Source organism: Apaloderma vittatum, unplaced genomic scaffold (genome assembly GCF_000703405.1).
Source record: "Apaloderma vittatum isolate BGI_N311 unplaced genomic scaffold, ASM70340v1 scaffold13356, whole genome shotgun sequence".
Taxonomy (NCBI): Eukaryota; Metazoa; Chordata; class Aves; order Trogoniformes; family Trogonidae; genus Apaloderma; species Apaloderma vittatum.
The window spans coordinates 3,148-27,627 of record NW_009720119.1 but is presented as its reverse complement, the minus strand read 5'-3'; the positions used below and the strand labels follow the sequence as shown (position 1 = coordinate 27,627).

Below are 24,480 nucleotides of genomic sequence, written 5' to 3'. Positions count from 1 at the left end.
TTTGAAGGTTGTCTCTTGGGTTCTTAAATCTGTGTACTAAAGCCTTTGGGGCTTTCTAGGGAATCTGAGAGCTCTTTAACTCTGATTTGCTTTAGGTCTCTAAGACAGCTCAAATTGTCAAAAGGTATCTTAGCAGGCTCAATTAGTAAGGGGAGGAAAATGTGTAATAGCTCTAGTAGAAGAAAACTTCTGCTAAAGTTAAAAAAATAATAAAATACCAACAGACAAACAAAGCTACCCGAAAACCAATCAAAATACTCCAAGCAAACCCACCACCAACAATAACAAATTAAACATTGTTTGATATTAAGTCAGAGAAGTTAAAACAAGCTCTTCTGTCCTTAGGAATGGAAATGTCTTTGTCAATTTTTCTTGCCTACTATTAGTGCCAAGGTTCTTAGAGCTGTATGCACTTGACTGAAAGTAACCTAAGAACTTAATCACTTAAAGTGCAAGTTCTAAGCCCAAATGTGGGATCTGACTCTGATAAGAAATACTTGGAAACTGCTAATGCATCAAGTGTCTCTTCTATTTTATTTTTCCTTTCCAGAGCTCTAAGATTCCTGCTTTTCTAGCCTAGAGTTCATGCTTGAGCATTTTAGCGTGTTGAGCAACAAATACCAGAGAGCTAGCATGTTTTAGCAGGGCTTCAGGCAAGATGCTATTGCCAGTTTTTGCCTCCAGGGAGGACGAGTGGAAATTTTATGCTTTGAATATGAAGGGAATTGGGACCTGAGTCACAAAGGAGATGGCTCCAAGTGTCTGGAAAGGGGCAATTGCTAGCAGAAAATTAGTCAGGTCAGGAGCTTTGCCTGGAGATGTCTCCCTGCTAACCTGTCCTACTCTCTGGTGGAAGCCTGGGCTTCATGCACTCCTTCAGGAGCACTGGAGTGGCCATCTGTGTCTTGGACAGCTGCTATCTGGCATGGCGCTTGGTAGCCATAAATAAGAAGCAGTTTCTTGACACAGTTGGAATGATTTAATCACTGTCACTGTGTGTTTCTGAGGGAATTGGCCTGAGTGACTGTGGGAACAGCACAGGTAGAGCTCTGCTCAGGACGACATACTCTTTGGTTATCCCTTCTTGTAAGGTTCTTGCAGTGCTTGTAAAGTGGAGGTGGTCTCCAGAAGAGCCACCCGGCAGAGAACTTGCATTTTTGGGCATTCTTGGTGAGTGTCGAGAGCTCTTTTTTTGCACAGATAGTGCATGTGACCTTGGCTAAGAGACTTGCGTGAAGTTGAGGCAGATTGTTTCCCCTTTCTTTGACACAACTGCCTCAGTTCTTGCCATGATGGAACGTGCAGCTTTGCAATCGAGGCTACTCAGTGCTGTTAAAATGGTGATTGGGTGTAACTGTCTTGGATTTCTTGCTGAGCAGTTTCCAGCATCAAGTATCCTGGTATGACTTGGACTAGCTAAAAATATTTGTGAAGGAGCAATCATTAATCTCTCCTGAAACCATTGGGTGTCCTGTCTGGAACGGTTCTGTTTGAGCTATCTCCAAGGTGTTGCTGTACCAGTGCTTCCACTAATTTGATTTTGATTGTCTCAGAGTGATTTATGTAGCGAGTTGCTTTGCCATGTTTAGCATGTATATCTTCCCCAGTGTTATGGGAGTGATAATAAGGATGGGTATTCCTCCTATTTGCTATAGAGGATCAGGAGCAGGGGAGTAAAACAGAACTGAGGCATGGAGAGTTATTGACCCAAGGCATTGCCTGAAGGCTATGGCAGAGCTGGAGCTGAATCCATGACTTGCAGTAAGCTGCTGGCTGCGCTGTCCTGCCACAACAACAAATGATGCTGTTACGCACGGCTTGCCGGAGAATGAGTGTTGATTGAGATGATGTGGGCATATACAAGCCCTCTTCTGAATGCCTTTGATTAGTTTCTGCTATCCCTCAGCTACCTCTCAACCTCCTTCTTCTGCTTCTGGTGGCTTCTCACACGTGGGAGAAGTTGGTGACGTGAAGCGACTGTTATGAAAGCTCCAGCAGTGACACTGTGCACTTATGGTCTTAACCTTCCTCGTACCTCCTCTGCCATCCGCTTTGTTAAATCCTGTGTGGGTCACTTGGCCTCTTTGCTGATTGAACCTACGTTTATGAAAGCTCCAGCAGTGACACTGTGCACTTCTGATGGTCTTAACCTTCCTCATACCTCCTCTGCCATCCACTCTGTTAAATCCTGTGTGGGTCATTTGGCCTCTTTGCTGATTGAACCTACATCCTAGGTCAGACTCAGCACGCCAGACAAGCTGAAAGGAGTTAACCTTTGAGATGTGGCTGGTCATCATATGGTGACCTCATGGAACGGTGTTATGAACAGGTGTTACAGGTGTTTTAACCTGCTCTCACGCAGGGATAATTCAAGACTTACTTGGCTGCTTGCAGTTACACGGTGTTTTTTTAGGTGGGGTTGTAACATGCTGTGTCACTGTCTCCTCTCCTGAGAGCAGATGGTGACAAAAGCTTTGGAGGTGGGAGCCAAAATCCTTCAGAGAATCCTCCCTCTGAAGGAGGCTTCGTAAGAAGTGATTGATGCAAAGTAAAACAGTGCTAATTGCAATGGATGTGTACTGACAACTTGATAGTTGCCATGATAATTACAGTAATTAGTGTGATGTTAGCTTTTTTTTTTTTTAACCACCATGTCTGGGCTATAAATGGAAAAAGTAGAGTATGTGTGAGAGGAGGGGATCCATGAGTCAGGATCTAGGATGACCCTGTAGGTTGGGGGAGAACATGCCAAGGTTCTGATTGTGGGGGCAGCTTGGTGTTGGATTTGTAAAAGCAGTTCAGAGCTTGATTCTTACTGATCTCAAGGGGAACCGAGGGTTTAAATGTAACTTGACAATGTGGTCTTCCACATCAAGAATTCAAGCCTGGCTGGTTTCCCATCAGAAGGAAGATCCACGTTACAAAAATGCAGTTCCCATTTCCTCAGCCTTAAGCTGTTGAAGGAGAGGACAGGTCAGCCTTTCTTGACCACCACTGCTGTGTGTGTGGATTTCTGAGGACTGTAAAATGGGAACAATGCCTTTGTGGTTTGATTTTGTTCAAGTAGAAAACTTCACAGCTGACAGACACAGAAAGGAGCAGAGGTTCTATGCTACAGCATGTCTGTTTCTTCCATCTCATGGCCAACAGGTGTGAGACAGCAGAGGAAGCCAGCAAAGAGTTGAGACAGTTTCAGCCTCTGTTTTCTTTTTTTTTTTTTTCCTCTCCCCCTCATTGATTCAGAACTAAATATAACACACAAAAGAAGAAAAATTCCTTGGGAGTGGGAACAATTGAGATTTAGCAAGTGCCAGAAAAAGTGATGGGCTGAGTGGCCTTCCCCAGCTCCCACTTCAGGCTCCCTAACTGGGAGCACTGGGGAGAAACGGTTCCCAGTTTGAGAAGAACTGGGTTAGGTTGCACTGAGATGCATGCTGGTAATTTCTTCATGCTGCTGAGCTCAGAGTCTATTTCTTCTAAGCAACTTTTTCCATGTTTCTGCAAAATTCTTGAATTATTTAAACCTAAAGAGGATTTTAAGTGTTACCTTAAGCATTTTTGCTTTTAGGCTGACTTACATGATTTATCCTAGGGAAAAAAATATATTTTTTTTTTTAACTTCTTTCTCTATCAGAGTAAAAATGGTGCCTAGGCATTTACTTATGGGCACTCTGTTAGGATAAGCTTTGAAAATACAAACCTTCAGTGCATTAATGCATCAATCCATAAAACTTGTGTAATGTGATCTGAATGGTCCCAGTGGTTCCAGAATCATTGGTTGGGTGGCATTAACCTCACCAAAATTGCTTGTGAACTACAGATGTCTAAAGCCCTTGCTGTCAGGTGTTGTGTATAGCTGTTGTCTAATGCTCTGACCTCTTCTTAATGCAGTACCTGAAATTAAAGAATTTTGAGGAGGAAGTTAGAGCCCACCGAGACCTGGATGGATTTTTGGCCAGAGCCAGCATAATCCTCGATGAAACGGCCACCTCTTTGGATGATGTTCTTCGAGAGATGCTGAAACACTTTGCTGAAGATCCCGAGAACGTGGAGCCGAGCTGTAACTTTGAAAAAATCATGAGCACTTTATTCACGGATTCAGGGACCCCACGGGAAGGGAACGGTAATCAACTCTCAATTTGCTTTTACCTGTGGGCTACTGTTAAGTTGTCACCCTTTCCACTGATGGTGTGTTGAATCCTCACTACTGCGTGGTCCCCAGGCTTGCACGTTGCCTGTGACGCTGGGGGTTTATTTCTCCACGTCACTCAGACTTGAAAGGTTTCACATCTCTAGTGTTTTTGTGCTTTGGTGGAGTCTTACCCCTTTTTCATTAAGATCACACAACAGTGGGATGAGAAGTCTACAGCACCGGGGCATCTGATCTGTTTGGAACCATTCAGTGTGTTTGTCCTCAAACAAGTCTCTGATGCTCTTCAGCAGAGAGGCACTTGCTGGTGTCTTCAGAAATGGTTCCTTTGCCTTGTGGTTCTCCCCCTGAATTCACACAGGCTGGGGAGTTCTCCCTGCTTTGGCTGAATAATTGATTAGGGAGGGCTGAGCATTGCTCCCAGCCCACTGGAAGGTACAAGAGGCACTTTGTTTTCCTCCAGAAACTCAACTAGGGCAGCCCTAGCCAATGTTGTCAGCTCATGTGTCACCTTAAGCTATCAGCAAATGTCATAGCCTCATCTAAAATGCTGCCTTTTAGCCCAAGATGTAAAGAAGCTTAACTAAGCATTGTTTCTCTGTAGGCACCCATGATGTTTCAGAGTCAACAGGAAAGAATATACAAACATGTACATCGCACCTCAAATGTAACTGTCACAGCCTGAGTGAATTTATTTAACAGATATGTCAAGTCCTGAGCATGTAGTAAGCATGTTCATGCTTTGGTTACTTCTTGCTACCTGTCTTAGAGCTTTGCGTTTTATAATCTCTTTAATTTAGGCTTTCTACCAATAAAGAAAAAATTACACAGTGCCGTAAAATAATATGACAACAGTAGTTAGGAAGAGGGGGAGAGAGGGCAGGGGATTCAGAAGGCGACGCCTTTTCCAGTCCTGTCTGTGCGTGTGTTGAATAGTGCTAATCTAATAACCTAATATTGCAGTGGGTTGGTGTTGGGGGAAGAAAGCAGCTGCCTTTCCAAGCTGTGAATAGCTTAAAGACAAAATTCAAAAGCATTAGGACAGATGTTTCTGTGTCTCTGTTGTCACCCCTCCACCCTTGCATCAATCCACTGTGCAGATAACTAAGTATGCTTGGTATTAGTTCTTGGCTTCCGTTTGAAACGAAATGTCATTTGCAGTTTGCAAGCCGAACGTGGACAGCTTGTAACGTTGCCCTCTCTTCTTTTCCTAGTTCACCTCTTATCAGATACAATTCAAGGGGTCACAGCGACAGTCACGGGGGTGCAGTATCAGCAGTCCTGGCTCTGTATCATGTAAGTACCTGGGTTAGATTAGCAGAATCCACTGGCTGCTCAGAAGTTGAATTTTCACGCTGCTGGGAAGAACAGTGATTCAGAATGCACCCTTGGAAGTTCAGACAGTGATGCTCTCTTCATCCGTCCTGTAGGATCTCAGTCATGGCATTGGGCTGCTCCTCTTTGCAAATGGATGAGCAGTAGCCTGGGCAGAGGTGACCACAGCCTCTTCAGGGCATTAAGCTCTTGGATGCTATTGAAATCTGGTGTTAACAAGCTAAGAATGCTGAAAAAAAAAAAAAAAGACCCAGAAAAGGCTAATTACTGAGAAATGTTAATGGGGAGGAACTTTTGAAAGGAGCAAGCAAACTGGTTCATGCACTACTTTGCCTGCCAAAGTCTGGGAACTTGTACCAAAAGATTTCTTAGGTCCTTTGATGAAAATGACTAAACTTTGTAACTGAAAATTGAAGTCAGAAATTCTGACGCTGTTTAGACACTGGCTGCTTTGTCTGATAATTAATTCAGATGCTCATTAATTGTCAACACTGTTAAACGTTGGAGCAGACCCTTAAGGCAATAAGGACTCTGTCACCTGGGATTTACGAGACTTGGTGGCTTCACCCCAGCTTCTACTTGATCAAAACTGGGTTTTGACATTGTCTCAGTCAAGCGTGTTGGTTGAGCCAAGCAGTCCCTTCACAGAGGAAAGCCAGAACCCGAGTCACTGAGCCAACCAAAGCAACATGATTCGACTTCTGGCTGTTGCTTTACGCACATACAGTCTCGAAGTCAAATTGTCAAGAAATACGTGAATTCCCAGAGAAATTACTAGGATATGTTGGATAGGTGCCTAAAGGCTCGGGGAGTGCATGCACATATTTTAGCTTTCACAGCCAGCTTGCTAGGACAACTGTCACAATAGCTTACCTTTTATGAGCAGTTCTTCTACCCTCTGCTTATGGCTGGAAAAAATGTAAAATGTTCTGCCTCAGAAATAGATGATAATTTAATTTTTTTTTAAACAAGCAAAACCCACCAGCAAGCAACAAAAAACCCACTGTTGTTTCTAATCTATTATGAAAGAGAAAGATGTGACCCTTATGTAAAAAGGAAACTATTGCAGATTAGGTTTCTGTCCTGAGAAACAAGTAATCTGAGTAGTATCTATGCTGCGTGTGCTATGGTTACCTCTACTCCTACACCTGGTCTGTGCAGAGCAGCTTGTGCAAAGAGGAACCTGAGTTTATACAGCAAAATGGGCTCTCTGTGCTGATCAGAAAAGGGCTTTGGGGCAATTTCCTCCACCTTGGGTGCCGTGGGTAGCCAAGCAGCAATAAGGATACGTCCGTGCTACTCTAGGAAAGCTAGAGGGTGGAAGTTTCTACTGTGTTGTGGCTCTATGGAGAGCTTTGGAGAGCGTTGGCTTAATAACAAAGCACTTCTAGAGGTCGCTGTGATTATATATGTGAGACTGAAAAGGGTAGGTTCAGCTTTCCTGTAGAAAGTGTGCCAGAGCTTTAAATGCATCCATGTGAGTAATACTAGCTTCCATGACAAGACATGATTTGAAAAATAAGCTTACAGCCTGAAGGTGTCTTGTGCAAAACTTTCCTTGTTTCTTCCTTTTGTTATTCTGAAGAGGGAGAAGAAAGTGGTGGGAAAGCAGTGATGAGTTATTAACTATAATTATCTAATTGTTGCGCTGTATTTCTGCTGTAGCTATTGTGCAACAGATTGTGAACCATATTTTTAGACCTTACATTTTTCTTGAAGTCAGATTGCAAAACAACTTCCAAAACTCTGAAGTAAAAGGAATTTATTGATGAAAAAAATTTCCATCTGAGTGGGAAGAACCTTTAAGATATCCGCTATTCTTTATCCTTGCAGTTAGTCTATACTCTTTGCTAAATTTTAAATGAGTACTTCTGATTTTTGTGCACCTTAACTAACTTTTTTATTCCTAGTGGATGACTTAGGCTTGAGTATCATGATAGGATTATATCAGTGAAGAAGAGAAGCTCAGAGTTATGGTTTTGATACTCTTACTTCTGCACTGATTTCAAATCGGTCTCTTCCAGCTGATACAATTCTATGATTCTGTGAAAAGGAATTATTAAAGCTGCAATTAGCTGAGAAAGAAAAAAACAAAACAACACCTCATGTAGGATTTTTACTGAATTACACAGAGCCTGACTGCAGAAGAGCATTCCTAATGGACACAAAAATTTGGTTCCTTCTCTCTTCTGTGCCAGAGAGAGGGACTACTCTTATCTCACTTATCCTCAGTGGGAAGAGTGGTGCAGAAAACCTAGGGTGAAGCATCTATTCTGCTTCTTTGGGAATTGGTACTTTCCTTATAGTTTCAGGTCTGTTAAACTGCCAGCAAGGTCAGATGCACCATAGGGATCTGGGCTATAGCCACATGACAGAACAAACCATTGAGGAATTGAAATTCTCAGGATTCGAATGTTTCACTGAAGCCCAGGAAAACACCTGGTTTCTGATTCGCAGTAAGCTTTTTTATTTGTTGAGAATGACCAAAACTGCATCTTGCTGAAGCTATACCAGGGTACGTAAGCTTATGGAAACCTTGAGCCTCCTTTACTAAAGTTCTGTGTAGCTGAGAGTAGCACCGTACTGCCCCACTAACCAGCCATCCTCAGCTCTGAAAGAGCGAAGGTTGCTACGTGTTTGTGTACGGGGTGGTTTTCTAACTAAAAAGCAAATTTTCAGGGTTAGTTATTTTGTTTCATCAGTCAAGGAGACGATCTCGTGCTGTAGAAACCATGGACACAACTCGTTTCACAGAATCATAGAATGGCCTAGACTGGAAGAGACCTAAGAGATCATGTTGTTTTGGGGTTTTTTTTTCCTCCTATTTATAACATTTGCCAGAACAAGAAGACACAAACAGGAGTGGAGATCTCTTCTTTCACTATGAAGCTGCTGGTTGATTGTTTTTGTTAGAGAACCTGGGATAAGGGGTAGCCTGTCCCCAGAATGAGGACTGCCGAACTCTTCTCACTTACTCTGTTATGTAGCATGAGGAAGCTCTGCCGTTAGTAGGAATTTAGGGAGGTGCTTTGGTCCCCCTCCAGTGTGCAACGATTGCAGCAGGTAGATATACTCCCAGGAGGGTGCTTGGAGTTCCCCGTGAACCACCCAGACCTACCATGATGCTGAGTCTGGAGGGTGTAAACTGAATTCTTTTCATGTCTGGGTCAGGTGGAGAAAGAAGTTCCTGTGAGAGCTATTGGTTTTGATGTCACATAGTTCTGTGTTTCAAAAAGCCCAAGGAAGCCTCCCCTGCCTTTCCTTATCCAATGGAAGGTATGATGAGAGGCACTTCTCCAAGTCCTGTCACACCCAGTTGCATCTTTCACTGTCTGACAAATAGAGATGCAAATGCCTGTTTTCTCATTTCTTTTTCCTTCAGAGTGAAGGATATCTAATGCTAAGGATGTTAAAGAAACTGTTAGCCTACTGCTGGTGGAGTTCTCTCCTTGATGTCCTCCTAGGAGAAACGTCAGCTCTGTGGGTTACTGAGCAAATGCTCCCTGAGCTGAGTGGAACTCCCTGGGCATCACAACCTCCAGGCTATATTGTTCTTCCAGAAGATAGATACTGCTTTCTTCCAAAGCTGAATCCTTAGAAAAACAGAAAGCAAGCTGCTTCGTAGTCTAGATCGAGTAGCTGAGGAGACATTTCCCCTGGCTGCATTGATAAAGCGCATGGATTGGTGAAGGACTTATTTTCAGTGCATTTAGCTGATTTGCTAAAGCTGTTTTAACAGGCAAAGCAGAGGAAAAAAAGCTCTCTGCAAGCAAAGAGTGGTTTAGTGATTTGTGTACTCTGTGTTGCTATAAAAATCGCTTGCTCTGGTATAGTGTGTCACTGCAGTCATTCCTGTGGAGGAGTTTAACTCGGAAAAACCCAGATAGCCTTTCAGAAATGAGTATTGAGGTTTTTCTGGGTAATAAGCAAGACGGCTGTTCAAACAGACTAAAGTTTACGAGTAGTAACTCCTCTGATTTAATGTGTAACTGATGGTTGTGTGAAACATGCTGCTAATGGATCTCAACAAAAATAATGCATGGCCTATTTTGTGTATTAAAGGATTTGTGCAGACCCAGGGATTTGTGGGTCTGGAAAAGCCACGTTGCTTCTGTTTTAGCTGTTGAACAGAGTTCCAATAGGGATGCTATTTGTAGGATGTGTGTTCCTCAGAATAGTGCCCCTTCTTCCAAAGAGCAAAACAGTTCAGCCATTTAAACCAAATATTATCCTTTGGAGGAAGGGTTACAAGATTTGGAGTCTTGTAAATGAGAACCTCCTCTCCAGAATATTCAGCAACCGTCTTTGGGTTCAAAGACCTGATTAATTTTATTTTAAGTGCTGCAGCCGCTCTTGTTGGGCTGTCCCAGGTTATACTGGAGAATTGGGGCTCTGGTAAGTGCTGTGTTTGTGAGAAGGAGTTTTCCAATTCAAACTCTTCTTTAGGAATTTGGGTCCCAAAGGAGATCTGTCTGAGAGAAGGGCGACTCGTTGCTGTGCCTGCAGCATGTGTATGAGGAGAAGGAGACGTCTCCTTCTGCATTGCCCTGTAGGAAATGCTTTCCCCTTAGAGAGCTTAACTGCTAGAGAGGATGGGTCTTTCTGGAGCCCAGCAAAGTGCATTTACCAGTTGGGAACGATATCCAGCTTGGAGCGATTTTGTGGCTGAAGCAGCCCTGTGCCAAGCTGCGGGTGAGCTGGCGTGCTGGTCACTGCTTCATTCCTCACTTGCAAATTCTGGTTTCTGAAAGCTTGTGCCTCGAGCTGCTCCGTGAAGGAAGATTTATTTGCAGTGGATGAGAACAAGAAGTGTCATTGTTGTTCTGCGTCGGGACAGGAAAAGGCTGGCGAGCTGATTACCTCTGCTGGGCAATTTTTCTTACTGCAGGAGATAATTTCTTTCTGAATTAACTTCCTCTCTTGCCCTGTTTGAAGAGGGTTTCTGTTTCTCTTGGGTCTCTATAATTTTACCCTTTTAATGATTTGGTTGAGAAATGTATTATTACTCTGATAACATCTTGGGTGTGGGGCAGACCTGCAGCCTATGTGAGTCAGTGGAGCTTTGCCAGCTCTTGCCATCAGAGGTGCCACGCTCAATGCCGCTAGATGCACAGTCTGGAAAGATTTTTAATGCGTGCTGTAATTTAAATGCCCTTTTTATGAGCTCAATTATCAGAGGATCAAGATAAAATTGCTGAGAACACAACCTGGCATCTCAGTAAATCATAGACCAGCATTTCCATCTGTGACTAATACTGGGTGAAAATAGATTTGTTTTATTTATTTTTTTTCAGCTTTTTGGCCAAACCAAAGGAGAATCAAATTTAGCTCAACCCAAACCGAAAGAGAACTTTGGATGCTTTGGCCAAACCAGACTTGATTTAGAGTCAGCTGAAAATGTCTTGCAAGTTCTCAGGTTTTCTTGGACTTTGACTACTTGTGCTTCAATTTTTTTTTTTTTTTTCCTTAGTGGGAATTCACTTAAATGGTACTTGAAAAAAGTTGCTTCATTTTGAAAGTGACTCTCCTCTTGGTCTGAACTATGCTGAGGTTTACCTGCAGTCTTACATAACTTGGGATTTCTCCACGTGAACCAAATCACTTTTGTTCTTTATAAATATTTGCAAACGTCTAGTAGGCCCTTCAGTTCTGGTTTGTATTATATTTGTATCTGGATTCTGGAATTAAAACAAAACTGGGAGCTCTAAGTGCTGCACCAAGGAGTAAGATTTGAGTCCACTAAGTAATAGCTTGAATTTGAAGAAAAATTTCAGATGCAGGGGGGAAGTGACTTGGCCTTGGACAAAAAGTAGTGAGACTCTGGTTTATTTTTTTCCCCAGGTAAATGGGTAAACAGAGTGAGACCGGGCTCTGTGTAGATGAGGCTGCGTTCTGCACAAAAGCAGTTTTTCCCCTCTGTGCAATGATGCTTGGGTGCATCAGACCTTCTGTGGCACCTGTTTAAGTCTGGTTTTTGCTCTGGCCACCACTAAACCAACTCAGCCTGCTTTCTAAAGGCATTATCGACTTAAGTCGTGCCCATATGTTGACCTAAACTAGGTTGGAAATTCTCCAGTGGTTGACACTCAGTTTTACCGGTGTGATACTGGGATTCAGATGCATGTGTCGGTGTCAATAGAGCTCTTCACAGAAGAATTGGAAGGAATTATCTTTTAGGTGTGAGAAGACTCAAACTGACAGTGGGTTTCTATTAGAGAAACACAAATTTTTGGCATGGGTGCCAGGAAAACTACCTCGTATGTGAAAGTAATGCAGTAACAAAGAGAAGCCTTTTAGAGTCAAACTTTCCCCTCCATACTCAAGAAGTTCTAGAGCTGAGGTGACGTTGTAGCCATGTGGACTGTTGACAGGACTGTCATCTCTGAAAAGCAGAGTCTTTGAGACAAGTTACTGGAGCTGAAACGTGACCCTGTCGCTTCAGAGAGAAAGCTAGCTACAGAACACGTGGCTTGATTAATTACGGCACTATATAATAGATTTTTCCAAATAACTTGCTACATTGCAGGATGACTTCACGTATTGTAGCTGGGTGAGCAGGGCTCTCACATGTTGACTTTCCTGCTTCAGGTAGGAGCAAGTTGAATTCTGGGTTTTGTGAGGTTTTTGGTTGTTGGATTTACTCAAATGGAGTGGGAGCAGGCAAGTAGATACTGCCAAGAGATGGCTGGAAACTTGTACCTGCACAACACAAGCTTACATTCACACGTGTGCCTTGATATCCAGGCACTGGGGCATGTGCTGGTATCTGATACCTGCTTCTGGACATCTCTGGAGTAGAAACGATGTTGAAAATACCTAGAAAGCTTTCCTTTTCTAAACAAATTCATCAGTGAGCTCAGTACTTGAGGTATGAAAATGCTGAGAATGGATTTCATAGAATGGCCTAGGTTGGAAGGGACCTTAGAGACTTTTTGCTAATGATGCTTTAACTGTTCGCTCTTGATGACCAGTTCAGGTAGATGGGGAAGGAACTGAAGGTGTTGGACCACTTAAAGGTTCTCCTGTGAGTATGAAGCCTGGAGTTCCTGTGTCTTCCTCCTTGGCTTGTTGAACTGTAACATAAGGAGACTTGTAAGCTGTTCAGCCACAGCAGGATTGCTACCCAGGGCTTTGGTTTTGTGAAAACCAGTGTTGTCTGTGCTAATTTAATCCCTTGGGAAGGAAGGACAAGGATTGTTGCAGATCCAAACTACGGGTTTAGTTGAGAAGATAGCTTGCACTCTGTTTTCAATTACTTTAGGAGAAGAAATTTATTCCTAACCTTAGGGCCTGCCTTGATGTTTCTCTCTTTCAAAACTGATAGGAGTAGAAAAAGAACAAGGGGCTGAGGTGGGAGTTAAACGACAGTATTTAATTAATTTCCTTATTCATGGCCTATATTGTTCTCATTAAGCTGCTTGGTTGCTCTCAAACTTTGTCAGATTACTTTGTGCAAGTAGGCTGTTTCCAGTCTGTGATCAAGGAGGTCAAACCCAGTCAGAAAATACTTGATGGTGTGATTTTTTTGAATGCAAGTTAGAACTTAATAGGAAATACAGCATGCTAGTACATCCCCGGCCAAAGATCTTCAGGAGCTGTTACTAGAACAACCTTCAAAGATGCCCAGGTATGAGGAGTATGTGCTAAAAGGAAAGAAATGGGCTAGGATTATGGAAGAGAAGTTAAATGAGAGATGAATCCTCCTGTCACAAAGACTGTGATAGCTGCTTGCTAGATGAATAAAAGGAAGCAAGCAGGTGAAGAGATTTTTGAACCAGAACTAAAAACAGGGGAGGGATAAAAAAAATCCCTCTGAAACAGAAAAACATACCTGTCAGTCGGCAACCTCTGTGTACATATTTCACCAGAGCTTTTCAGAACAGTTGAGAAGTAGTAGGTGGCTCTAATAAAAACAGGAGAGTGCAGTCCAGGCTGGTGTTAGCCTCCTCCTTAAACCAAACCAAGCCGCTTTGCTGCTTTGTCTCACATCACAGCTTTTCATCTACCCCAAGGTGGAGACAGACCTGGTCTTTCATGGCTGGTTTCAAACAACTTGTTGCTGATCTTTGGTTGTTACAGGAGTCCAACAGTCATCACATGCCCAGCACAGCTGGCTGGATTGCAGCCAAGAATTTCCTTCAGAGCAGTCATCCTGCCTGCTACAGCCTCCAAGATCTTGAGCAAGGATGTCAGCTTGGTTTGTGTAACACACCTGTACCAGAAAGGGGGGAAAAAATAACAGCTGAGAGCAAAGAGGGAAGGCCTTTTAGACAGAGAATAAGATCTGTCCAAGGCAAAAGAAGTGGAAATATGTTGATTTGGCATCTAGCCTGAACGTTTCCAAAAGCACTTTGGGAGATCAGGTGAAATGAAATGAAGTGTGAACTTCTTTCTGGTAATACAGCTTTTTTTTTGTAAGAGGTTTCTTTTGTAGAAGCTTCTGTAGCACTACAAGTACTAGGTATATTGTGCTCTCGATTTCTTGGCTGTTAAAAAGCAGATGGGGAATGAAAGAGAATACATCTTGAAAGTTATTTGCCATCAAAATGTGGATGTCAGTTCTATGAAAGAATTAGCAAAATTGGGCTAACAGTAACTTAGTTTAAGACTTCGGAAGTGACCCTTTCACAACCAGTATTATTTTGTGTTTCTCAAAGTTGAAATGTGCCTCTTAAACCTTGCACACCAGGACAGAGCGTGCCATGTGTCATAGTGCCATGTGTAATGATGCCATCTTCCTTAACAGTTGCACTATAAAGTCCCTTCAGCGACGTCATGTTTGCATCAGCCGTCTGGAGAGGCCTCAAAATTGGGGTGAAAACTCCTGCGAAGTGAGATTTGTGATATTAGTCTTGGCTCCTCCTAAAATGGTGAGTATTGCATTCTTGTTTGCTCTAGTGCTTCAGAAGGTTTTCCCAGAATTTCTTTTTATTGGTCTCCTAGAGTTAATGACAACATATTATTTTTAAAAGACAAGACGATGTGACAAGGCCTGAGATCTTCTCAGCAGTTGTCAAGATGGTTTATCCTAAGTGTCTGTGAGGGGTAAATTATTCAACTATGTCCTTGTCTTTATACTGGAGAATGGCCTCTAGCGTAACTGGGAGGAGAAGACTGCAGATGAACTGTGTCTGTAGTCCTCAAACACTTTTCACTAAGAGCTCCAACTGTGATGCATGTATTACTCTACAGATTCTCCCCTCCAGCTTTACCAGTTTAGCTACTGTTTTTAGAGGTAAGGAATGCTGTTCCTGCTTAAAGCTGTGCTTGTGAAGGGCTCTTGTGAGTATGCAGCTGGTGCCCTACTGCAAAGATCTGGGTCACTTCCCAGTTTCTTTTGATGCTTCCCAGCTTCTCTTGATGGGACAGACCGTTAAATTGCAGGTGTGGTTGCAGCAATCATAGATGTAGCCAAGAGGAAGATGTTTTGTGAGCTCTATTGCAGATGAGTGAGACTATCTGGGAGCTGGGGTGCTTGCAAGGTGTCCTACTGTCCTGAGGTCCTTTGGAATGTGTTTTTGTAGCTTTTGGCACTTGAAACAGCAAGGTTAAAGCTTGCTCAAGCACTCTTACTTGTTCTTTGGTGTAGGCAGGGCCAACAAATGGCCTAGCAGTACACACGTACTGCAGTATCACGGAGGGCATCAAGGTCAATTGGGGATCCCCATCCTGTCTTCCTAGAAAGCACTGGCTTGATGAAGATGGTGTGGTGTTCTAGCTAATGGCTGAATGGCTCAAAGCTCAAGACCTTTTCACCCTTAAGATGGCTGTTTACCTCTTGGGGCTGCTAAGTCTGTGCTTCTGGGAGGTGCTGGAGAAGTTGGGGACCTTGTCTGGAATGGGACATATCCTGATTCAATTTCCTGCTCTTCAATGCTATCTGTGTGACCTTGAGACCTTCCAGTCTGGTCTCTCTGTCTCCTCCCCTCCCTCTACCACCACCCTTGTTTAAATGGAAATACTGGTGTTTCCTTATTTCCCAGGATTTCTGGCAGATCTTTCCCAACTGAGCAGTTCAATGCGTTTGGCATAGATCTCCAACCTGACAGGCTGAAAACATATTGATGTTCTTTATGAAAAGCAGCAGGCAAACAAGTGAACCGGTGCGCAGTTGCATTGATCTCTTTTTCCTGGTATGGCAGTTCGCTTATCTCTGGCCAGTTACGTGCAAAGCACCCAGCAAACAGCTCTGCATCCGCTTCTATCCCGAGAGTTTGCAATTCCAATGGACAGCATCAAATCAAGGAAAGGGAGTGGAGGCCAAGCAGAGCTGCAGTTGCCAATATGCTTTTTATTTTAAATGAGTTCATCTAGCCAGCTCAAAGTACGCATTTCTGGTACAGCAGTTAAAATAATTAACCTGCTGACAGTAACAGATTAAATGAGCCTTGCTTGGGGAGAAAAAAAAAAAAAAAAGCCCAGAAAATGGCATCTGTTGCGTTGAGGAATCCAGCTCCTTGGCCTTCTTGAATATGGGGGATGGAAAAAAATTGTTTGCTTGCAAATGTCTGCTCTTTTTCTCTCAACCATCTCTCTGAGAAAGCAAAAAAAGGAGCAGCATTGGGCAGCTTGAGGTAATCCATTGCACCGTCCAGCCCAAAGACTGCTGCTGCTCAGAGGTGAAAGGAGAAGCCTCCGCTGTGACGGCAAAGCCAGGCTCATTCAGTGTGAAAGGACCAAGCTTACAAACTCTAAAAGCAACTCCCAGAGCAGAATATCTTCACTGAGATGCAAACTCTTTCCTTGAAACTTAAGTTGAATGTGTCCTAGCAAGCCTGTCTGAAAGGACATCCCCAGCGATGGAAGGAGAGGTGGAGACAGGGCAATGTGGGTGACGGAGCAAGTCTAGATGGTAGCAATGACTTTGGGACTAGCGCACTGTCAGCCACACGTCCATGGCTCTGCGTCAGGCGATGCTGAACTCTTTTTTGGTTGTGTTCACGCAGAAAACTGTTCATCTGCTTTGTTATGAATCATGAAAACGGATTCGGATCGATCACATATGCTTGCTACTACTTTTCACAGTAACGTGAGGAGCTTGGAGGCTGTCCAAAGGAGGGTGGTTGTTTGGGTGTCTGTAGCAGCTGCTGCATAATGATTGTTGAGTGGAGCTAAGGCGAGTGGGTTAAATTTTGCATCCAAAGGAGCTCCTAATGAGCTCTGCTTCTACGTAACGTTGCCTTGACAAGTATCTTACCTGTCCTGTCCAAAGCGGTACAAGCACTTGAGCAGCTCGGCGTTTGTAAAGCTTGGATTTGCTGAATTTGTGCCGGGAGCTCAGTCTTTTTCTGTACCCTTTGTATATAAATTCCAAGGTGCTTGAAGCAATTGAAAAGCAGACTTGGGTACTGTTGAAGTGGGACCTTCAATGATCAGGCCTGTGGCTCACAGAGATGTTAAAGCCTGAAAATAGGCACTTGTTACTTTTTCATGTTTGCAAGTCTCCTGTCCCTTCCAAGCTCTTAGTGAGGATAGAGTACGTTGTGTGCATGCTTAGCTACTTCTTCCCTGTGCTTTCCTCCATGCCAGTAGTTACTTTAGTGGAGAGCTCTTAACCTCCACTTGTGCTGCCAGAATTGCCCTGGAGAGGCCAACTAAATTGAGTTTTAATGCCCAGAAAATAGGAAGCTTGTGAAGCAGATGTGCACGATAATCTCGATCTTCCAGAAAAGACATCAAGATGCTTCTGCCTGCAGGAACCTTAACTACAGTCTCTTTCCACCCCAGTAGCAATAATGCTGAGATGCTGTAGGATAGTAAAGACTCTTATTTGTTGAGTCATAGCGGCCTTGAAAAGAAACTTGGGGATAAAACGCATGCTCAGCATGATTCAGCTTTGGCTTGAGTCCTGGGAAGTTGATCAGGTAAGACGGATCAGGACCGGTCAAGACCTGTGTGTTGATGCTCACAGGATCCTGCTGTGGTTGGTATGTTTGTTGGAACAATTTCCACGTGTGACCATCTCCATTGGGTGTCCCTGGGATCCTGGAGGCCAGGCAGCTTGCTCTTCACATAGTGCTAAACGGGAAAAATCAGTGGTTTTACCTTTCCCTAGCGAGAAAAAAAGTTTATGAGATGTTTTTCTGTATTTTTCTTTTTTCCCTGCACTCAGAAAAGTACCAAAACTGCCACAGAGGTGGGCAGGACCTTTGCCACGATGTTTTCAGACATAACCTTTCGGCAGAAGCTCCTAGAAACCAAAACTGAGGAGGAGTTCAAGGAAGCCTTAGTCCACCAACGCCACTTGTTGACGGTGGTGAATCAGAGACCCTCAGCGATGAGCGATGAGCACAACACACACAGTCCTAAGCCACTCAAGGTAAGTCGAGTGTTCTAAGTTGTATGCAAGGGTTTTGGGGTAAAGAGGTGAAGCAGCTGTGTTGTTTGCATCCATGTGGTTCTCCTAGCAAGCTCTCAACACTGAGGTTTCTGTGAGCGGCTGCCGTGTGTATGTCCACCTTCCTCTGCTCCTGCTGTAAATCTAAAAATAAAAAAAAGGAAAAACCTACTTCAAAGAGGCAGGTGCTGAATGGATGTAGAGCAGGAGGGGATTGAAATATTAGAGGACTTTGATTCCAGATGCTTAGTCAAGGGTGGGATTAATGGATCCCTGTGCCTTGTCAGTCCAAGGTACTTCATCCTTGCAGTCAGAAGTCTCTGAAGGAAGCTGCTGCTTGTCTTTCCCACAGCCAAAAGACTTCTTGGCCATCTCTACATGGTAATTTCACTCAAGTTGCCTGTCAGTATTTGGCCTGATTTCTCACTGTTTGATCTGTAGCTCTGTAAAACGTTACTTGCTTTGTGCTTTAAAGTTTGAGGGAAATGCTGTAATTCAGCTTTCTTTTCTGGAATTTCCTGTGTATTGGTCATCGCTTTGCTTTTCCGTTCAGAAATTCATTCTTTAACCAGACAGCATACCTGAAAAACAAACTGTCATCTCCAGCTTGCTGCTCCTCTCTCTGAATTACAAATAACCTTAAAGCTTTGGGTTGCCTACGGTGCAGAAGCTGGTTAACTTATCACTTTTTTTTTTTTTATTCCTGGAATAGACTTAAGGGATTTTGATCTGCACATCTGGAAATGAGCAAAGCTCATGTTTTTCCTGCAGAATCCCCTCACTTATAGGTAGCGCTTTGAACTTTGCTAGACCCCATACCTGCTCTTAAGTTTGCAGAACAAATCTCAAAATCCTCTTGAAACCTGGGTCATTCAGGGCAGTGGTATTCAGAGTAGTTGCAGTAGTATATTTGAAAGTAGGTTTAACCCTTTGCACTTGGGCTTTCAAAGGAGATGTTTTTATTAGAGCAGTCCCAGTATCTTACTCTGTCTTCTCCTGAAACTAACCCTTTTTAAATATCCATAGAGAATTTTCTGCTCTGGAGTTTGGTGAACAGGAGGACTGGATGCAACACTGAGCTTTTAGATGTTTTCTTACCTGCCTCTGTGGGCGAGCAGCTTTGGCCAGGCAAATTTTTGACAACTCTGCGCTATAGATAGTGGTGCTTCTTACTTTAGCACTTGCTCTTGGCGTTGACCATTCTTGGACTGGATTTGGTAAATTGTTGTTTTTAAAAATGTCGTATCCTTCAGCTCTCGGCAGACGCAGCCTGTGTAGTACTAACTCTTTCTCATGTCTCTTGGAAGAAGCTGTCTCCTACTCTGCTTTGCCAGCATAGACATTAAGAGCTGGGCTGGAGATTTCCAGGGAAGCAAAGATTAGTCTGGAGAAGTGAGGTTGATTTGAGATCATAGGCTGTGTTCCTCAGTTCCTATGAGAGCCATCTCCAGCGGCACCTCCTCTCCCTGTCCCTGCCCTGTGCGAGAGCCTTCTAGAAAGGAAGAGTTTAATATGAGCACAAACTCATACGAGGCCAGAGGTGTAATTTCAACCTATGAACCACCTCCAGTGAAATAAATACCCTAATCCTGAGCCACTGTATTATTACAAGTGAGCCCTCAGGGAGGCAGGAGGATAAAGTCTCTTGGTAACATAAAAATTTGCCGCTTCCTTCCCTTGGTCCTGCAGTGGTGGGAGAGAAACAGGACTCAAATGCTCTGTGAGGTGGGATTTTTGCAAGTGCTCATTTTCACCTCTGCTAAAATGCTGCAGGAGACATGGCAGTTGCATACCGTGCTGTGCCTGCAGCACAGTCAGTTTGCTTTGGCTCATCTTCGAGGATTATTTAGAGAAGGCTACGTACTCAGTTGTAATTAAGTCAGCCTGAAATCCTCTTGTTTACTGATGCATCTAACTGATCTTGTTCATTGAGGAGCCCCTAACTGTTGTGATGCTTTCTGGCTGTGATTCTTCTGTTGTCTGGGGTTTCTAGTGTGTGTGTTTGTTTTTGCTGCTCTTTCCTCCCTTGTGTATTAGGAGCAGCATGAATGAAGCCCTGGAAGAACTTGCAGAAGAGGAGAATAAGGAGCCTGAAGGAGGTTTTGGTGCTGGGTACCCGAGCTGTGGTTCCTGATGGCTAATAAGCCTTGAGCTTAGTGCCGATGGGAAATGCAGCTCTGAACTCCTTGATAAAGCCACCGAGTATCAGGATGTTGAACCAAAAAGATGACAGGGCCACGAGAGGTGACACCACAGAATGGGGTGGAAAGCCAGTGGATGAGCCAGGCTTGACCCACTGAAGGACAAAGAATCATAGAATCCTAGAATGGCCTAGACTGGAAGGGACCTTAGAGATCATCTAGTCCAACCTCCCTGTTTTGGGCAGGGACGCCACCTCTCGACTAGACCTGGCAACACATGGGGACCGAGCGGGAATCGAACCCACGGCCTCGGTGTTGATCCTTATTGCCAGCACTGCACTCAAACCACTAGTAGTCCAAGACATTCCCAGCTCTGCAGTGTATGAAGAAGCAGATCAAAAAGGGCAAGTCAGCACTGTCCTTCCCAAGATTTTTGGAAGCCTCTCAAGGTGCAAGCTCAGAAGATGGCAGGAGGCAAAATCCAGACTGAAACAAGTCTGGAGTGGAGTTAGACAATGGAGATGCATGGCGGATAGGTTGAGGGATAAAAGTAAACCCCAAAAGGGCAGGAACTTCAGAGGTCTGTAAACTTGGTCTTTTATCTTCTCAGTGCAACCTGAGTTGAGTGTGAGGTTAACGGTTGGACTTGATGATCTTAAAGGTCTCTTCCAACCAAAGAGATTCCTTGTTTCTGTTAGTAGGGCAGAAAGGAAAGCAAGAGGAGGATTAGCCATGCAGGGCAAACAGATTTCCCTGTGCCTAGCCACTGAGGAGGCTTACCTTGACATCCCTACGCCCCAGCCTCAGCTAAACTTGTGCAAGAAATAAATGCTTGAAGGAATTGTGGGTTCTCGAACATAACCCGTTGGGCTCCCCTTTCTCTGAAATTTGCCTCAGTGTTCCTTGCAGGACCAAAGCTGGGCAGTGCTTTCCTTTTCTGAATGCTCGCTGCTTCCTACAAACAGGCGCTGTGCATGAGTGCCCCTTCCCTCTCGGCCCCAGGCCAGCAGCAAGCATGTGGCTTCTCCGGAAGATGAGATACCCCGAGCATCATTTTCCCCCTGTACTCACTGCAGTGAGACGAGTAAACATATTACTCATTAAAGCTATTGTGATTCTCTGGGTGACTCGTGCCTTCAGGAATGTCTTTCTGGGGAGGGAGGGAGAGAAAAATTAAATTGCTTTTCAAGTGCATATGGCTTTGATGTTCAGATATGCCTCCAAACATGGTTTAAGCTCATAGCTCTTTCGGAAATGCTTAAAACGCAGATGGTATGCTGGTGTCTGCTGTCTTTTTTGTCATGATTGTACAGCTTAAAGAGTTGAAACTGTCCTGAAGTCATACCGGTGTATGGCCAAAATGCAACAGAACTGACTTAAGTAGCTGGAATATGAGATGTAGTCGCTGATAAAGGAGATGGTCCTCTGAGGTATCTTTTTTGCACCCCAAACCCTAGTGTTATCTGTGCCCAGTGTATTCCTGCTAAAGGAGAGCTTTCCATGGTACAACTACTGCTCTGATCTTCCAAAGGAAGAGGTCGGTGCTGTTTTGAGATGATCTGTTGGTAAAAATTTTGGATCTCTGATTTTGTTTCCCCCTCCCACCCTACACTCCCTAGCAGAGGTTATAATTCTTCTGCATCTAGTTCTGCAGCAGACACACGAAATGTTTTAGATGAGACAGCTGGGGTAATTAGTGCTGTATAAAGGTGCATTTGATTTTTCAGACTAGTATGTGTGCTCTGAGTTGAGGATAATAGGGGGAAAAATAAAATGACAGGTGCCTCACTTGCAAGTGTTGCCTGCTCTGATGCTTTCCATGTGCTTTCTGTGAGGATTGGGAGGCTGTAAGTCAATAGCAGCTGTCAAAGACTTCTGAAAATATCCCTATTGCCTGTGATGAGCATCAGATTGTACAGACAATCACACTGCACCTTGCAGACCCCCAAACCAGAAATAAAACAGAATACGTTGGGTTTTTGGAACTCTTTCACAATGATCTTGCTGTCTTTTAACAGGCAGAAATGATAGCTTGGTTATGTGAAGTTACTCAAGCTCGTTCCCTTTTGGTGAAGTTTGAGGTATAGACAGTCTTAGTTCCCTTACTAATTCTGAGGTTGGACTTGAAGGGACCTTTAAAGGTCATCCCATCCCCAAACTTTCCATGATTCTGTGCTCTAGCTGAGGTGTCCCTGTGCTGTGACAATGTCAAGGAAGGGAGCACTTGCTGGGGATCCCCTTTTGGAGGCTTCATGTGGATTTGTGATGGCATCTGCAGAACAAGAAGATTTCTAGAGGGATGGGATCTCGGACCTGGTGTTTAACCCCAGGGTACCCAAGGTCTAATCCTGCCGTTGGGCAGGGTGTTTTCAGCGGGTCACATATGCATCAACTCCCTCACCTGCAAAGCAGGGATGCAGATATGAATGGGAGGGTGCGGCAGGGAAGGAAGGGAGGAAAACAGGGTGATCTGGGGGATTTTCTCTTTTACAATGCTTTTGAGGATATAAATTGGAAGCGCAAAGAGTTTATTTTTATTATCGTTACAAAATCCGATTTGAATGCCCTATTCAGAGTGACCAGTTTTGCTCCTATCACTATTGAATAAGGAGGTTAATCTCTTTAACAATGCATGAGCCTTTAAACTGACACAGCACTTCCTTCCTTTCTTTAGCTGCATGACTTTCTCAATGTTGGCAAGGGGATTTCTGATGACATTGCACGAAGATTTCCAGTGTACGCGTTGGACTTCACTGACGGTATGTTGGCCAATGTTTATGAAAGCATTGGCCTGACTTTGAATTTTTGTGATGCGATGTCCTGTTTACAGTGTGCATTGAATGTGTTCTTTGATACGTGTGATAGCTCTCTTATTTAAAAAATATTTTGACAAAAGCCTGTGAATAGGCAGCGTGGCATGCTGTAGATGAGAATCTTACAGCGTTCCCTTAATGAAGATGCTAGCTGTATGGAGATGAGGATTTTAATTTTTATTAAGCAATGAGGCGATTAAATGGATTGATTTTTGTCGTGTGTAGACACAGATCCAATCATTGCAACCTAATTAGTCAGCGCTGGCCTAATAGGCCCTTTCTTCTGTCTTTGCAAGCCAGCATCAGTAGCAATTGTGGTGATGCAGTGGGAGCTGAGAATGCTTCAACAAAATCTGAGCTGCAATAACTTCAGCTTGGCGCTTTTAAAAACAGGATATAGCTTGTCTGCTGTAGCCAGATCATAGGAGTAGTGATATGGTGTTATACTGAGCCTCAGGTTTCAGGCTTTATATAGCTCCCACAATGCCCTTCTTGGTTTTAAGAGTCACTTTCTCCCTTTTCACTTTCAAATGTTCGCTTTCAGAGATTCTTAAAGGCAAAAATAAGTCTTCGGGGCAAACCACGATTACAGAGGCTCAGCCTGACATCAAAACATATTCAGTTTCTTGCTGCTTAGTGAGGAGTTGGTGAATATATTCAAGTATCAAACCTAGAAAGTTTGCATAAAATAAAGAGTGTAGGCAAGGAGAACCTCGGGGCTCTATCACCCACTGTCCTGCTGTTAAATCCTCCTTAGCTTCAGCCACAGTGCCCCAGCCCTCCCCACTGCACCTCTCTTGAGGGCTATCTGCCTTGGAGTTGGCATCAGATATCCGAGCCCCATTTTGGAGGCAGGTATTTTAGTGCAAAGCCACCTTGCAAAGCAGTTTGAGCTTGAGAGCAAGCCTGGACAGGGGATGGATGTGTGCCCTCTGCTACACTTCAACAAGGATGGTCACTACCAGCAAAAGACGATAGCAGTCAGCTGCTGGCAGCTCAGCTGAGGGAGATGCCAGGTATCTGGGAGAGTTGCCAAGTAGTTGCTTCCCACAGAGATCCAGCTTTGTTGACTAGAAATGCTTCATTCATCACGATGTGTTTTGCAGTTAATGGTATCCTCTCTGCTGGGAAGAATAAAATGGGATGAGGTGCTGGCTTAGCACAGTGGCTGAGTGCTGGGTGCTTTCTCCAGATGCTTTATAGCTGCTGAGATGCAACTATTTTCAGGAGGCTTGGGGTGGTAGAAGGGCAAGCTCTGTGTGAAGTCAAGCTAATGCTATATTCTCGAGGGATTTGAAGAGTTTGTTGGGGAGGAAGGGGACAAGAAATTATTTTCAGAGTAGCAGCAAGGAGTCTGATAAAATAGAAGTATTTCTTGGCACGTGTGTCATTGGCACCAGATCTGGCAGGGCACTTAAGCTCCTAATCTGGATACCTCTAGAGTGGGTTTGGGACACTTCATCTCTATGGCTTCTGCTTTGTCAGGCTGTCAAAGTTTAACTTTTCATTAAAAAGGAATATTGAACCACTTCCAAAGGGAAATGCTGCAGACGTGCTTGTGGTGACCCATGTGCATCTCAAGACAGAGCAGTGTCTGCTCTGGCTGTCAATGCCCTGAGCACAGCAGGTTCACAGGCACAAAAGCGTCATACGATGGACTTGCAGCCAGCTTTGGCTGTCAGCAGATTTGTAAATCCGTTTCAG

The 24,480-nt window shown here is 43.9% G+C and overlaps 1 protein-coding gene across 1 annotated transcript in view; it reads left to right on the top strand.

Annotated features, from left to right (window-relative positions):
* Positions 1 to 22,841, top strand: part of LOC104275062 (sodium bicarbonate transporter-like protein 11) — a 52,273-nt gene extending 29,432 nt beyond the window's left edge. The window contains exons 6-11 of the mRNA XM_009870905.1: positions 3,892 to 4,123; positions 4,755 to 4,817; positions 5,365 to 5,446; positions 14,232 to 14,355; positions 17,598 to 17,804; positions 22,638 to 22,841. Of these exons, the coding sequence (XP_009869207.1) occupies positions 3,892 to 4,123; positions 4,755 to 4,817; positions 5,365 to 5,446; positions 14,232 to 14,355; positions 17,598 to 17,804; positions 22,638 to 22,841 (912 nt within the window). The remainder of the gene's footprint in view (positions 1 to 3,891; positions 4,124 to 4,754; positions 4,818 to 5,364; positions 5,447 to 14,231; positions 14,356 to 17,597; positions 17,805 to 22,637) is intronic.
* The last annotated feature ends 1,639 nt before the right edge of the window (positions 22,842 to 24,480 follow it).